Source organism: Nicotiana sylvestris, chromosome 12 (assembly GCF_000393655.2).
Source record: "Nicotiana sylvestris chromosome 12, ASM39365v2, whole genome shotgun sequence".
In the NCBI taxonomy this organism is placed as follows: domain Eukaryota; kingdom Viridiplantae; phylum Streptophyta; class Magnoliopsida; order Solanales; family Solanaceae; genus Nicotiana; species Nicotiana sylvestris.
The window spans coordinates 5180275-5193630 of NC_091068.1; the positions used below are offsets into that span (position 1 = coordinate 5180275).

At 42.2% G+C, this 13356-nt stretch overlaps 1 protein-coding gene across 1 annotated transcript; it reads left to right on the forward strand.

Moving 5' to 3' along the window:
* Positions 1-8316: 8316 nt before the first annotated feature.
* Positions 8317-8931, forward strand: LOC138882633 (uncharacterized). Its single transcript, XM_070163238.1, has one exon. The coding sequence runs from the start codon at positions 8317-8319 to the stop codon at positions 8929-8931; it is 615 nt and encodes a 204-aa protein (XP_070019339.1).
* The last annotated feature ends 4425 nt before the right edge of the window (positions 8932-13356 follow it).

The window sequence follows — 13356 nt, forward strand, 5'->3', positions numbered from 1 at the left end:
CCATCATAAGGTTCGGTAGAATTGTACCCGGCCACGTGGAGCTCGGTAAACCCAACTGATCAGTGGTTGCACAATAGGTGCCGTACCCGGCCGACTATAGCGCGACTCGGTAGAGTAAAATAGATACATATATATAATGCATGCTCAACTCATGGAATTACATTCTAAACCTTTTGGAGTGACTTAAGAATATTATGGACATCCCTACCATCAATATGAACCTTAGTAGGATTTAAGGACCATACACACTTGTTTAGAATAATTTTATAAGGAAAGAACAACATGGACAACCTTAGTTGCTAGGAGTAGAGTCATTATGAAATAGCATATCATTTATGTTCATTTCCTTTTAGATCATGCCAAAAGAAAGAAGAAAGTGCCTTAACATACCTTAAACCCGTTGAGTCCCTAATCCCTTCCAAGCAACTCTTCAAACAAGTCAACTCAATCTATCATAGTATAAGGAGATTCAAAATCAGTGCTGAGCAAAGGCTAAGTCTATAACTTAAGCTAGTAGCTCGTTTACGTAAATTTGGGCAGCATCTCCCTTGTAACAAGGGCCTCCTCCAATACCATATACCAACAACAATTACCAGAGCAATCCATCAATACATAATTATCAATATCAAGACACCATATAACAACAACAAGTCACAACTACATTACGACGAGCGGCAAGCTCCGATTGGAATCCATATACCCCTTATCAATCCTTATAGACTTCTTACTTCAACCTAAAAGTATCATTAGCATGATAATGAAGTCATTAATCAATGATTCCAGCCTTATATCATATATTTATAACAATGAAAATAATCCACAACTTCAACTATCCTCAATTAGCAACTTTATTCACTAGTTCATGTCTAGCCCATCCATTTAACTTAATCAACATCAAGATAACCTTAGGCACAAGCAAGATCACAATATACATACCTTATACAGTAACTTCAAGTCAAAATCCAAGTTATATTCAGTTTACAACAACCCTTAATAGCAATACAACACCATAGAAGTGACTTAAGCTAATCCAAGTATTATCTTGTAGTTTATCATCCTAACAACTTAACCAACATACAAGAAAGATTAATCATAATTAGTAGGCTGTTATACTCACCTTAGACAGCAGCAAAAACTTGGAGTTTCATCCAAATATAGACCACAACAATCCTCAATGACAACACAACCTCAAAGAGGTGTTGTTCTTCACTAGAACTAAGTTTTGATATTGAAATATGGTGTAATCACTTTGGAATCACTTCAAACCCTTGTGGTATATGTTTATGAGGGTTAGGAGAAGTTTGGAGACGAATTTTAGTTGAAAAATGAACAAAAATAGGCGTCCAAATCGTTTATAAATTGAAGTAGGTCAACCACCGCCTAAGTGGGTCCTATTGGGAGTTGCTTGCGCGGTCTCGCGAAAATGCGAATATCTCTCTACTCCGATGTCGTATTGACAAACGGTTTAATGCGTTAGAAATTAGACTCGTAGACCTTAAATTTGGTAGGTATAATACCCCATGATTCCAAGTATATTTGGAGAAATTCGCAGATGCATTTGACCTAAATTTCAGCAAATTTATGAATGTAACTTGTGATGACCTTTGCCAACTCTTGTTCCACAACTTGCTTGCCTTCAAAATGTAGAAAATGAATATCATACGACTAAAATAACTCATAGAATAACCTCCTTATCATGTTAATAACCCTAGTCTCACCCCAAAGTACATGTTATAACATTCGAAACTTGTCGACTTTCGACGAAACTTATTTTCTTTAATTGGTTTAGCTTCTAAGATTTCCAACCCTCTTGGTACTCGTTATTCATGATCTTAAATATTTGTAACCTCCAAGGTAACATGATTAATTTACTTTATTTGCTTCCAAATATAATCTCATTTCCGAGCTTACATAAATGACTTATGACGTACTCTCACGTATGAAAACTTGGGGTGTAACAATGAGGCAGGCTAGGAGAAAGCAAGTCATACCAAGGGTCGACAAGATGAGTCACTTTAAGGCTGATTTCCAGGACGATGATAGCCCTCACAAATGCCAAGATCAGTACCTGTGGAATTCCAAGATCGTTTTGGGAAAAGAATCTATCGAGCCAGACAGGTATCACGCCGGTTGTGTGCCGTACTATTCGGGTTGCCTGGAAGATAATCACAATGGTATGGGTTAGCCTGGGTTCATTCACGGACATAGAATCATCGATGAGAAAACGGAAGCACAGGTTAAGTACAATCAACTACGCAAGAGAATTCGAGAGTGCAAAAATGAGCACCGGGAAATACAGGAAGCCCACCAGAAGCTGATCGACGAATGGAAGGATATGGCTGTTAATGCCAACAAGCGGTTAGGGTATTTGGAGCGGGGTCTAGTAGAATTGGAAGGAAAGTTCTTGAAGAGGATCGAAGACTACCAGAATGCCGAGGGAAATACGGGAGGGCATTTGGCCCGAGCCTACTTATTGCTAGGATTGCGCGAGCTGGTGCAGCTGTACGAGGGAGACAAGAATACCGAATCTGGGGAAGGTCCTTCTGGGACCAAGTAGTAGGACTTTTATTTTCTGCTTTCATAATGTCATAAGGCCATTGGCCATTGGTGATATTTTTAATATTCAGTTGTTTTAAAACTCGTCTTGTTTTTATCAATAAAATGAGGCATTTAGCATTATGAGTTCTCCAAATTTAATTTGTCGCTAGGCCTACCTCGGGCAGAACGAGGCACCCAAATTAGGAAACGACTTATATTCCTACACGACGTGTTTAAATATCGCAGTATTTTCTTCCTCAGAATCCGCACTAACTTTTTACCTTTTTGTTTTTCTTTTCTTTTTATCCCCCTTCCTAAAGGTTAGTTCGTGCATTCTGGCACCATCATCATACAATACGAGATCCAAGGGCCCTTCACCTCCTCCTCCTCCTCCAAGTCCTATCAGAAACATGAACAAAAGCAAAATGGGAGATGCAAATGCTAGAAAGGAAACTGAGGAGACTTCTCAGAATACTCCATTTACCAAGGGAACTGCCGCTCATCTTGAGCAGACATTGCTGAAATTCTGGGAGGAATTGGATCAAGTCTGGAACTTGGCAAGCCTATCAATCACTCTTGCCGCTCCTGATGTTAACGCCCAGAACCCCGCTCTTCCACAGAACACCCCATAACCACCAGTACAACCCGCTCACACCCAAGCCTATAACACATGTAATAACAGTACACTGCTCATTCCTGAACCGCAAAATACCACAAACAACCACCTCCACAACACTCATGTCTTTGTGGACACTATACCCCACTACACCCAGCCAATCTCAGGTGCATCTGACTCAGACGATAAAGACTCCCTTATAAAGAATTTGCCCGGTGAACTCAAGAAGTTAGCCAGCCGGGTCTAGGGCGTCGAAGGTAGCAAAAGCGTGGAGGGGTTAAACTACGAAGATCTTTGTGTTCAGCCAGATGTTGAACTCCCGGGGGGGTACAAACCTCCCAAGTTCGAGATGTTCGATGGTACAAGTGATCCAAGGGTCCATCTAAGAATGTATTATGATAAGCTGGTAGGAGTTGCAAGGGACGAGAAGATCCGCATGAAGTTGTTCATGAGGAGCCTGAAAGGCGATACTTTATCTTGGTACATCAGCCAGGATTCAAAGAAATAGACAAGTTGGGTGAGCATGGCATCCGATTTTATGGACCGATTCAGGTTCAACACAGAGAATGCACCAGACATGTTCTACATTCAGAATCTGAAGAAGAAATCCACAAAAACCTTTCGCGAGTATGCTACTCGTTGGAGGTCAGAAGCTGCTAAGGTCAGGCCAGCCTTAGAGGAAGAGTACATGAACAAGTTTTTTGTCCGGGCTCAGGATCCGCAATACTATGAAAGGCTGATGCTGATAGAGGGTTAGAAATTCTCCGACGTCATTAAGTTGGGAGAGAGGATCGAAGAAGGTATCAAGAATGGTATGATCACTAATCTCGAAGCATTATAGGCCACCAACAAAGCCTTACAGTCTGGTGGCACGTCAATGAAAAGGGACATGAATTCTGTAATGGCTGCGCAAAAAACCAAATCCCCTATGAAATACCAAACATATCCCTCAACTCCACTCATATATCAACCTTCCCCAAATTACCAAGCACCCTCACCCACATACCAAATTCTACCACCCGCCTACCAATTACCTCCACCACCCACATATCAACCCACTTCACCAAGATGTTCTTAGCCCGCACCTGTGTACCAAGAATATAACTCCCAACCTTCTCATTACCCATCACCACCTACTCGCAAAAGCTTTCCTCGACCCAGACCAAATTTCGACCGCAGACCTCCCAAACAATATACCGTCATTGCTGAACCAATTGACCAGCTATATGAAAGACTTAAAGCAGCCGGTTATGTTGCCCCTATCCCAGCCATAACTCCAGAAAATCCCTCCCAATGGGTCAACCCGAACAAAACCTGCGCATACCATTCCGGGATAAAAGGCCATACTATCGACGAGTGTCGCTCGTTGAAAGACAAGATTCAGACCTTGATTGACAATAAGGTCATTATAGCAAAGGAGCCCATTCCCAATGTCCGCAACAACCCTCTGCCTGACCACAAGGGTGGAGACATTCATATGATTGAGATTGAGGATGATTCCCCAAAGGGTCAATCGGGTTGATTGCTGAAGGAGATGAGCCTAAGAAGCCGACGGTAACCCTCAATCCCATTGTTGTTTAGATCCAGCCTTCTGAGGGCGATGAGATAAATGTGTCTGTACCGCTCGAGTTCGAAGTGCCTCCTGCAAAGGCACCGAGGCCAATTGAGGTTGAGTTTGGGATCCCAAAAGCACCTGCGCCGTTTGAAGTTGTTGTGTTACCCCCAAGGATGCCTATTCCAGTTTCCATGACAGAAGTAACGCCATTCAATTCAAATGCCATACCTTGGGATTACACAGTGGAAGCCAAGAGAAAAGGGAAGACGCATACTGGAGAAGCGATTGCCGCACAAGGCATGACCAGAACCGGCAGGATATACACTCCGGAACATTTAGCTAAGTCCAGCAAGCAAGCCTCTGGACGGTCTGTCGAAACTGGACCCAATGATCTTTGGAGAAAAATACAAGCCAAAGAATACTCGGTCGGTGAGCAACTGAACAAAACACCAGCGCAGATTTCCATCCTGACCCTTTTGCAAAGCTCTGAGGCACACAAAAATGCCTTGATGAAAGTATTGAGTGAAGCTTATGTTCCCAGCAACGTAACGAGAGGCGAAATGGCGAATATGGTAGGACAAGTGCTGGAAAGCCACAAGATCACCTTCCACGAAGATGAGTTACCACCAGAAGGACTGAGTCACAACAAGGCGTTGCATATCACCGTGCAATGCGAAGATTATTTCATCACCAGAATCTTGGTTGACGGAGGATCCAGCCTTAACATTTGTCCACTAATAACTCTCAAGACATTGGGGAAAGGTTTGCATGAGATCAAAGACGGAGCAATCAATGTTAAAGCTTTCGATGGGTCCTAGAGATCCACCATTGGGGAAATTAGCCTGTGCTTGCAGATGGGACCTACCTGGTTCGATGTAGACTTTCAAGTTATAGACGTCCCGACATCTTACAATCTATTGTAAGACGACCCTGGATCCACGCCGCTGGGGCCGTGGCATCAACCTTTCACCAAGCTGTAGAATTTGAATGGAATCATCAGGAAGTGATCATTCATAGCGACGGTAGCAACCCTATATACAGTCGCCAAACCATCCCGGTGATCGGAGGCAGGAAAAGAATAAGCGGAGAAACATACCACCATATCGAGCGAGTCAACGCTGTAGACAAGGATAAATGGTGGGATAACAAGATTGAAAGTATCCTGAATTGGTGTGGGTACGAACCTAGAAAGGGACTCGGCAAAAACCTCCAGGGAATCCCCAAACCCATCAAACTGAAAAAACATGGTACTACATTTGGTTTGGGGTATGAGTACATTTGGAAGGAATTCAATCATTGGTTGCCACCATGGCGCATACCCTACTATCCATTGGAGCATCCTATACTTCGCCTGGAGCAGACTTTCCAGCCGGCAGACATCATATATGGATCAGAGGAAGATAAAACATTAACAGCCATGAAGAATCTATTCCTAGAGGATGATAATATGGACTGTTGTGCTATTTTTGAGGAGGAAGGCCCTTCTATACAAGCCGTGAACCGAGGAGATCGCTTAAACAATTGGTCAATCAGAACCACCAGGTCCCGAAAAGCTTCGGGGTAGCAAGGCTAAACAAAAGCACCATACATCACATTCTTACTTTTACTAGCTGATTTTATTTCTGCATTGTCTTTAATTTTGAAAAAAGAGCTCTATCTTCCAAAACAATTATGAATTCAATCAAAGCATTTCAGTTTATTATATATCTCGCTCTTATTATTTTCTTCTCTATCATTCACTTTACTTTATACATCATTACTATTACTTGCCTTGACGATGAACCAACGATTGTGACTTGTGACGACACAATGCAACAAATGGATATGGATTCAGAAGAGGATGATATACTAGAAGAGGTCATTAGAGAGGTTGAGAATTTTGAGAATAGGCCTAAGTCCAACTTGGAGGAAACTGAGGTCATTAACTTGGGAGATACAGAGAACGTCAAAGAAATGCACATCAGTGTTCACCTGTCACCATCATAAAAGAAAGATTACAAGGAGTTCCTAAAGCAATATGAGGACATATTCGCTTGGTCATATGATTATATGACTGGCCTTAGTACATCCATTGTAGCTCACAAACTGCCAACAAATCCAATATGTCCGCCGGTAAAACAGAAGCTCAGGATATTCAAACCTGACATGAGTTTGAAAATCAAAGAAGAGGTTACCAAGCAAGTCAAAGCCAAGGTTCTCAGGGTAGTAGAGTACCCGACATGGTTAGCCAACATTGTGCCAGTGCCGAAAAAGGATGGAAAGGTTAGAGTATGTGTCGACTACTGGGATCTTAACCGGGCCAGCCCCAAAGACAATTTCCCCTTACCAAACATACACATTCTAATTGACAACTACGCCAAGCATGAGTTGCAGTCTTTTGTTGATTGTTTCGTTGGGTACCATCAGATATGGATGGATGAGGGAGATGCAGAGAAAACGGTTTTCATCACGCCATGGGGAATGTACTGTTACAAAATGATGTCATTCGACCTGAAGAACGCTGGTGTCACCTATATGAGAGCCATGACTACCATCTTTCATGACATGATACACAAGGAGATCGAGGTATATATGTATGACATCATCATCAAATACAAAAAAGACAAGGATCACATAGAGGACCTAAGAAAGTTCTTCAACAGACTGAGGAGGTAAAATCTGAAACTGAATCCCGCCAAGTGTGCATTCAGGGTTCCTGCTGGAAAATTATTGGGATTCATCGTAATTCGTAGAGGAATAGAACTAGATCTATCAAAGGTCAAAGCTATACAAGAATTGCCACCACCAAAGAACAAGAAGGACGTGATGAGTTTCCTGGGAAGACTCAACTATATCAGCCGTTTCATAGCTCTGTCCACGGTCATTTGTGAACCTATCTTCAAAATGTTGAAAAAGGACGCTGCTACCAAATGGACTGATGACTGTCAGAAAGCTTTTGACAAAATTAAGGAATACCTGTCAACACCACCAGTCTTGGTTCCGCCTGAGCCAGGAAGACCCCTATTGCTTTACCTTGCGGTATTGGATGGAGCATTCGGTTATGTTCTAGGACAACATGATGAAACAGGAAGAAAGGAGCAAGCCATATACTATCTCAGTAAGAAGTTCACACCATACGAGTCCCAATATTCCCTTTTGGAACACACTTGTTGTGCTCTGACTTGGGTCGCACAGAAGTTAAGGCATTACTTCTGTGCTTACACTACTTATCTCATATCCAGAATGGACCCTCTGAAGTATATCTTCCAGAAGCCCATGCCTACTGGCACGCTCGCCAAGTGGCAGATCCTACTAAGCGAGTTTGACATTGTCTACGTGACCCAGAAAGCAATCAAAGGGCAAGCATTGGCGGACCATCTCGCCGAGAATCTCGTGGACGGAGAATACGAGCCCCTAAAAACGTATTTCCCCAATGAAGAGGTATCTTTCATAGGAGAAGATATTGTAGAGTCCTATGATGGTTGGAGGTTATTTTTCAACGGAGCAGCAAATTTGAAGGGAGTTGGCATAGGAGCAGTCCTAGTGTCAGAAACCGGTATTCGCCAAGCTCAGGTTCCCTTGCACCAACAATATGGCCGAGTACAAAGCCTGTATATTGCGGCTCAAAATGGCCATTGACATGAATGTTCAGGAGTTGCTAGTGATCGGGGATTTAGACTTGCTCATACATCAGGTTCGAGGAGAGTGGGCAACCAAAAACTCTAAAATACTCCCCTACTTGCATCACATACAGGAGTTAAGGAAAAGTTTCATAAGGACAGAGTTCCAGCACGTCCCCAGAATCCAGAACGAGTTTGCTGACGCATTAGCTACTTTATCGTCCATGATCCCGCATCCAGATACAAATTTCATTGATCCCATCCCAGTAAAGATTCATGATCAGCCAGCTTATTGCGCCCACATTGAGGAAGAGGCGGATGGAAAACCATGGTTCCATGACATCAAGGAGTACTTGATGATAGAGGAATATCCAGAACATGCCAACACTACTCAAAAGCGCACACTTCACAGGTTATCCAACAACTTCTTTCACAGTGGAGGAATCATGTATAGGAGGACTCCCGATTTGGGTCTACTAAGATGTGTCGAGGCTAAGGAAGCACCCAAGCTATTGGACAAAGTGCATGCAAGGACCTGCGGGCCGCACATGAACGGTTTTGTCTTATCAAAAAGATACTCGGGCAGGATATTTTTGGATGACTATGGAAATAGACTGTATTGAATATGTTCGAAAATACCATCGCTGTGAGATATATGCAGATATGATAAAAATTTCTCCAAACGAGCTTACTGCAACAAGTTCACCATGGCCATTCGCCGCTTGGGGAATGGATGTTATTGGGCCTATCGAGCCTGCCGCATCAAACGGGCACAAATTCATTCTAGTGGTAATTGATTAGTTCACCAAATGGGTCAAAGCAGCATCATATAAAGCAGTAACTAAGAAGGTTGTGGCAGATTTCGTCCGCGACCGCATTGTTTGTCGATTCGGAATTCCGGAATCAATCATCACTGATAATGGTTCCAATCTCAACAACGACTTGATAAAAGCAATGTGTGAAACATTCAAGATCAAACACAAGAACTCTACAGCTTACATGCCTCAGATGAATGGAGCCGTGGAGGCAGCCAACAAGAATATCAAGAAGATACTAAAGAAGATGGTCGAAAATCACAAATAGTGGCATGAGAAATTATCATTCGCCTTATTAAGATACCGTACCACAGTCCACACATCGACCGGAGCAACTCCCTACCTGCTGGTTTATGGTACAGAGGAGGTCATCCCCGCCAAGGTAGAAATCCCCTCCTTAAGGATCATACATGAAGCAGAGTTGGATGATGCAGAATGGGTAAAAGGTCGCTACGAGCAGTTAGCCCTTATAGATGGGAAAAGGATGAATGCAGTTTGCCACGGTCAGTTGTATCAAAACAGAATGTCCAGAGCCTTCAACAAAAGAGTTAAGCCAAGGAAGTTTACACCGGGGCAGCTGGTATTGAAGAAAATATTCCCACACCAAGATGAAGCCAAGGGGAAATTCTCTCCCAAATGGCAGGGTCTGTACATGGTTCACCAGGTTCTAACTGGAGGAGCCCTTATTCTTGCAGAAATGGATGGAGAAGTCTGGCCGAAGCCAATCAATTCAGACGCAGTAAAACGTTACTATGTGTAATCTTCACACTTTCCTTATAGGATGTAATTTGAACTACGCCTGACCTGATTCCCATTTAAGAGGGTATACGTAGGCAGCCCTATGGGTTAGGTCACAATTTAATAAAAAATTCCATTTTCCCCGCTACTGGAACTGGGGCAGAATTTTGAGGAGGATCCTCAAAATTCCGAAGTTGATTTTAGTCCATGCATCTCCAGAAGCGCCAGCCCAGTAAACTGGGGCAGAATTTTGAGGAAGACCCTCAAAATTCCAAGATTTTTTTAGTCATACAACATAGCCATCAGATATGTCCGCTCAGCAAACTAGGGCAGAATTTTGAGGAGGACCCTCAAAATTTTGGAGCGAAAGAAGTTGCAATGTCTTGAACCATGTTACACTCGTCGGTTCATCTAAAGAAAACTATTTTTCAATTATATACTTACTAAATCATGCATAACTATTATCCGAATTGCTATTGTTTAGCGACACTACCCCAATGACACACAACGTGAAGAGCCCGGGGAGACGAACTAACCTTTTCCCCTTATAGAACTCACGATTTTTCTTTGGACGCAGGCACATCAATTCGCAATATCATTAGATGTATTTATGCACTCATACTTTCTCAAGAATGCAACTTCTCAGAATCATCACTTGCTCGCAATTGCTATCAGTACACAATCTCCCCAACAGTCACATCGTCGTAATCGGCAATCAGCTAAGAGATCTTACTACTAATCTTCCTTTTACATTCTTGCACTAGATAAGGCTACTTATCTGCCTTCCGAGACTAACCTCTGTCTCCATCTACATTTTGCATAAGGCTACCTGTCTGCCTTCTGAGGTTAAACTCTACCTCCATCCTACATAAGGCTACTTATTTTCCTTTCGAGGTTAAGCTCTACTTCCATCATGCATAAGGCTACTTTTCTGCCTTCCTAGACTAAGCATTGTCTCCATCCTGCATTTCTCTGCATTGTATAAGGCTACTTTTCTGCCTTCCGAGGTTAAGCTCTACCTCCATCTGCATTTTGCATAAGGTTATTTATCTGCCTTTCGAGACTAAACTCTGTCTCCATCTGCATTTTTTGCATAAGGCTACTTATCTGCCTTTTGAGGTTAAGCTCTACCTCCATTCTGCATAAGGCTGCTTATCTGCCTTCCGAGACTAAGCATTGTCTCTATCCTGCATTTCTCTGCATTGCATAAGGCTACTTTTCTGCCTTCCGAGGTTAAGCTCTACCTCCATCTGCATTTTGCATAAGTCTACTTATCTGCCTTTCGAGGCTAAGCTCTGTCTCCATCTGCATTTTTTGCATAAGGCTACTTATCTACCTTTCAAGGTTAATCTCTACCTCCATTCTGCATAAGGCTACTCATATGCCTTTCGACACTAAGCTTTGTCTCCATCTTGCATGGCTGAAACATCGCCACTTTATTTTCGAACGGCTGAAATATCGCCACCTGCATTTAAATTCTCGCTTTGGCTAAAATATCGCCACCCTCTGCATTCATTTGGCTGAAAGATTGCCACCTTCTCATGGGCTGAAAGATCGCCAACTCATTCAAAGGTGTCATAGTTCGGAGGCACCATCGGCATAGCCCGAGAACACCATCTCATGGCCTGCGAATCTTTATTTTTATGCTCTTCATGGCCCTGGACATCATCCTAACCGTCCGAAGACAACATTCATGGTCCAACAGAAACTTGCATCATGTTTTAATTATTCACAATATAAGCCGCTTTGCTCATTTGCAGGTACACCGACTGGAAACAGCCGTCCCAGCAGGAGCAATCTCGCTCTGGTCCCCCGCGACATATTCGACTCCAAACACCTTTTCAAACCTAATCATTTCATCCGTCTTTTAGAATCACCATCTACACACTCCGTCAATGGTTCCTGAACTACATATGGCCTGATTCTCGTAAAACCAGGGATATGTAGGCAGCTCAGAAGGCAGGGCTCGGTCAAAACTCTTTTCAATCACCGATCCGGTCAAAATTGGCCATCTTTTCTTTACCCGACAACTCTTTCATCCTCCTTGGGTAAAGAGGAGCAGCTTTTGATACCCGATATTTCCCTATATATTTTCAAAATGACATATATGTGCATATATAAGCACCCCAAAGGGTTTTGACATTTTTAACGATTTTTAAACCAATTTACGGCCTATTGTTTACACCATAAAATCCCATAATTATTCCCAAAGCTTGCCATTTTGGAGAATAATTTATTTCATTCTCATATTTACATCAAAATATAGTTGTCATGATTTTTACATATTTTTACAAATTCATTTGGTATTTTTAAAACTAAATTGCATATAATTGCAATACTAGCCTCTTTAAGATTTAATAGCATTTTATAATTACAAAATTGATCCCAATATTGTTGAATTAATATTTATATATTATTAGTTGACTCAGTGCCTTTAATTTTGTTTTTTTAAAACATTTTTACTATTTTTATAAAATAATAAAAGGAAAATTGGCTATTTCAATTGTAGCCTCAATTCATTTCAATTTCAGCCTGAAATCAGTCCAGCCCAATTCATTCAAACCTAGCCCCTTGACCCGTTTTGTCCGACCCGCTCGGAAATCCTTTAATCCAGGTCGTTGATCATTTTGATCAACGGCGACAAACGATCCTTTCCTTTTTTATTCTACCAACCCCCCAACCCTAACCCTCATTTCTCTTAGACAAGCCGCCTCTGAAACCTCGTCTCTCTCAAAACGCTCTCAAGCACTCGAAACCCTAATCGCCTACCTCATCTTCTCTGACCAAATCTCACCGAGTCCATGGCTTCTCAGGCCATGGACAACCTATGCTCACCTCCCTTCACCCCAAATCATGGTTGTTAGAGATTTTGAGGTTCGACCTCAACGATGCCCGTTCAGATCCTCCACAGATCTAAGGTCCTATGGCCTCTCCTGCTTCGTTCCGGCATTTTCGAGCCTTAAAAAAACATAGCTATGGCTCAGACCTGTTCGAGACCAGACCCTTTCCAAGCCTTCTCGTTTCTAGGGTTTCTGAGAAACCCTAAAAGCTGTTCGAGGTTCTTTCTTTCTTTATTTTCTTAGATCTGTGATAAATCTGTGTTATACTCGAAGTTTCAAAGCTTTTCCCCAAATTTCTCTGTTCAAAATTAGTTTGTTCAATTTAGGGGTTTTCAAAACCTTAACAATGATTTCCGTTTCCTATTTTTTCTTCTGTCTTTGTGTGAATCTGTTTGTTTGTACCATGTTTCATGAGTACTCACTTATGTTTTTTCTATGTCACCTCTTTTCTCCCTTGAACTTGCTTGAGTTCTGAACTTTTCCTAAACCTGTTCCTTATGATTTTTTTCCCTCTGATGCTTCAAATTTGCTGGTGTATATGTGTTTTCTGTAAGTGACCTTGAGTCCGTTTCAATGATTTGCCTTTTCCTAGGGTCTGGGATTTTTGTGAGCTTTGGGTTCTGTGTTGGGACTAGGGTTCTATTTTGGACCCTGG

Excerpts from the sequence above, each read along its gene's own strand:
- LOC138882633 (XM_070163238.1), top strand. The coding sequence starts at position 8,317 with ATGGCCATTGACATGAATGTTCAGGAGTTGCTAGTGATCGGGGATTTA.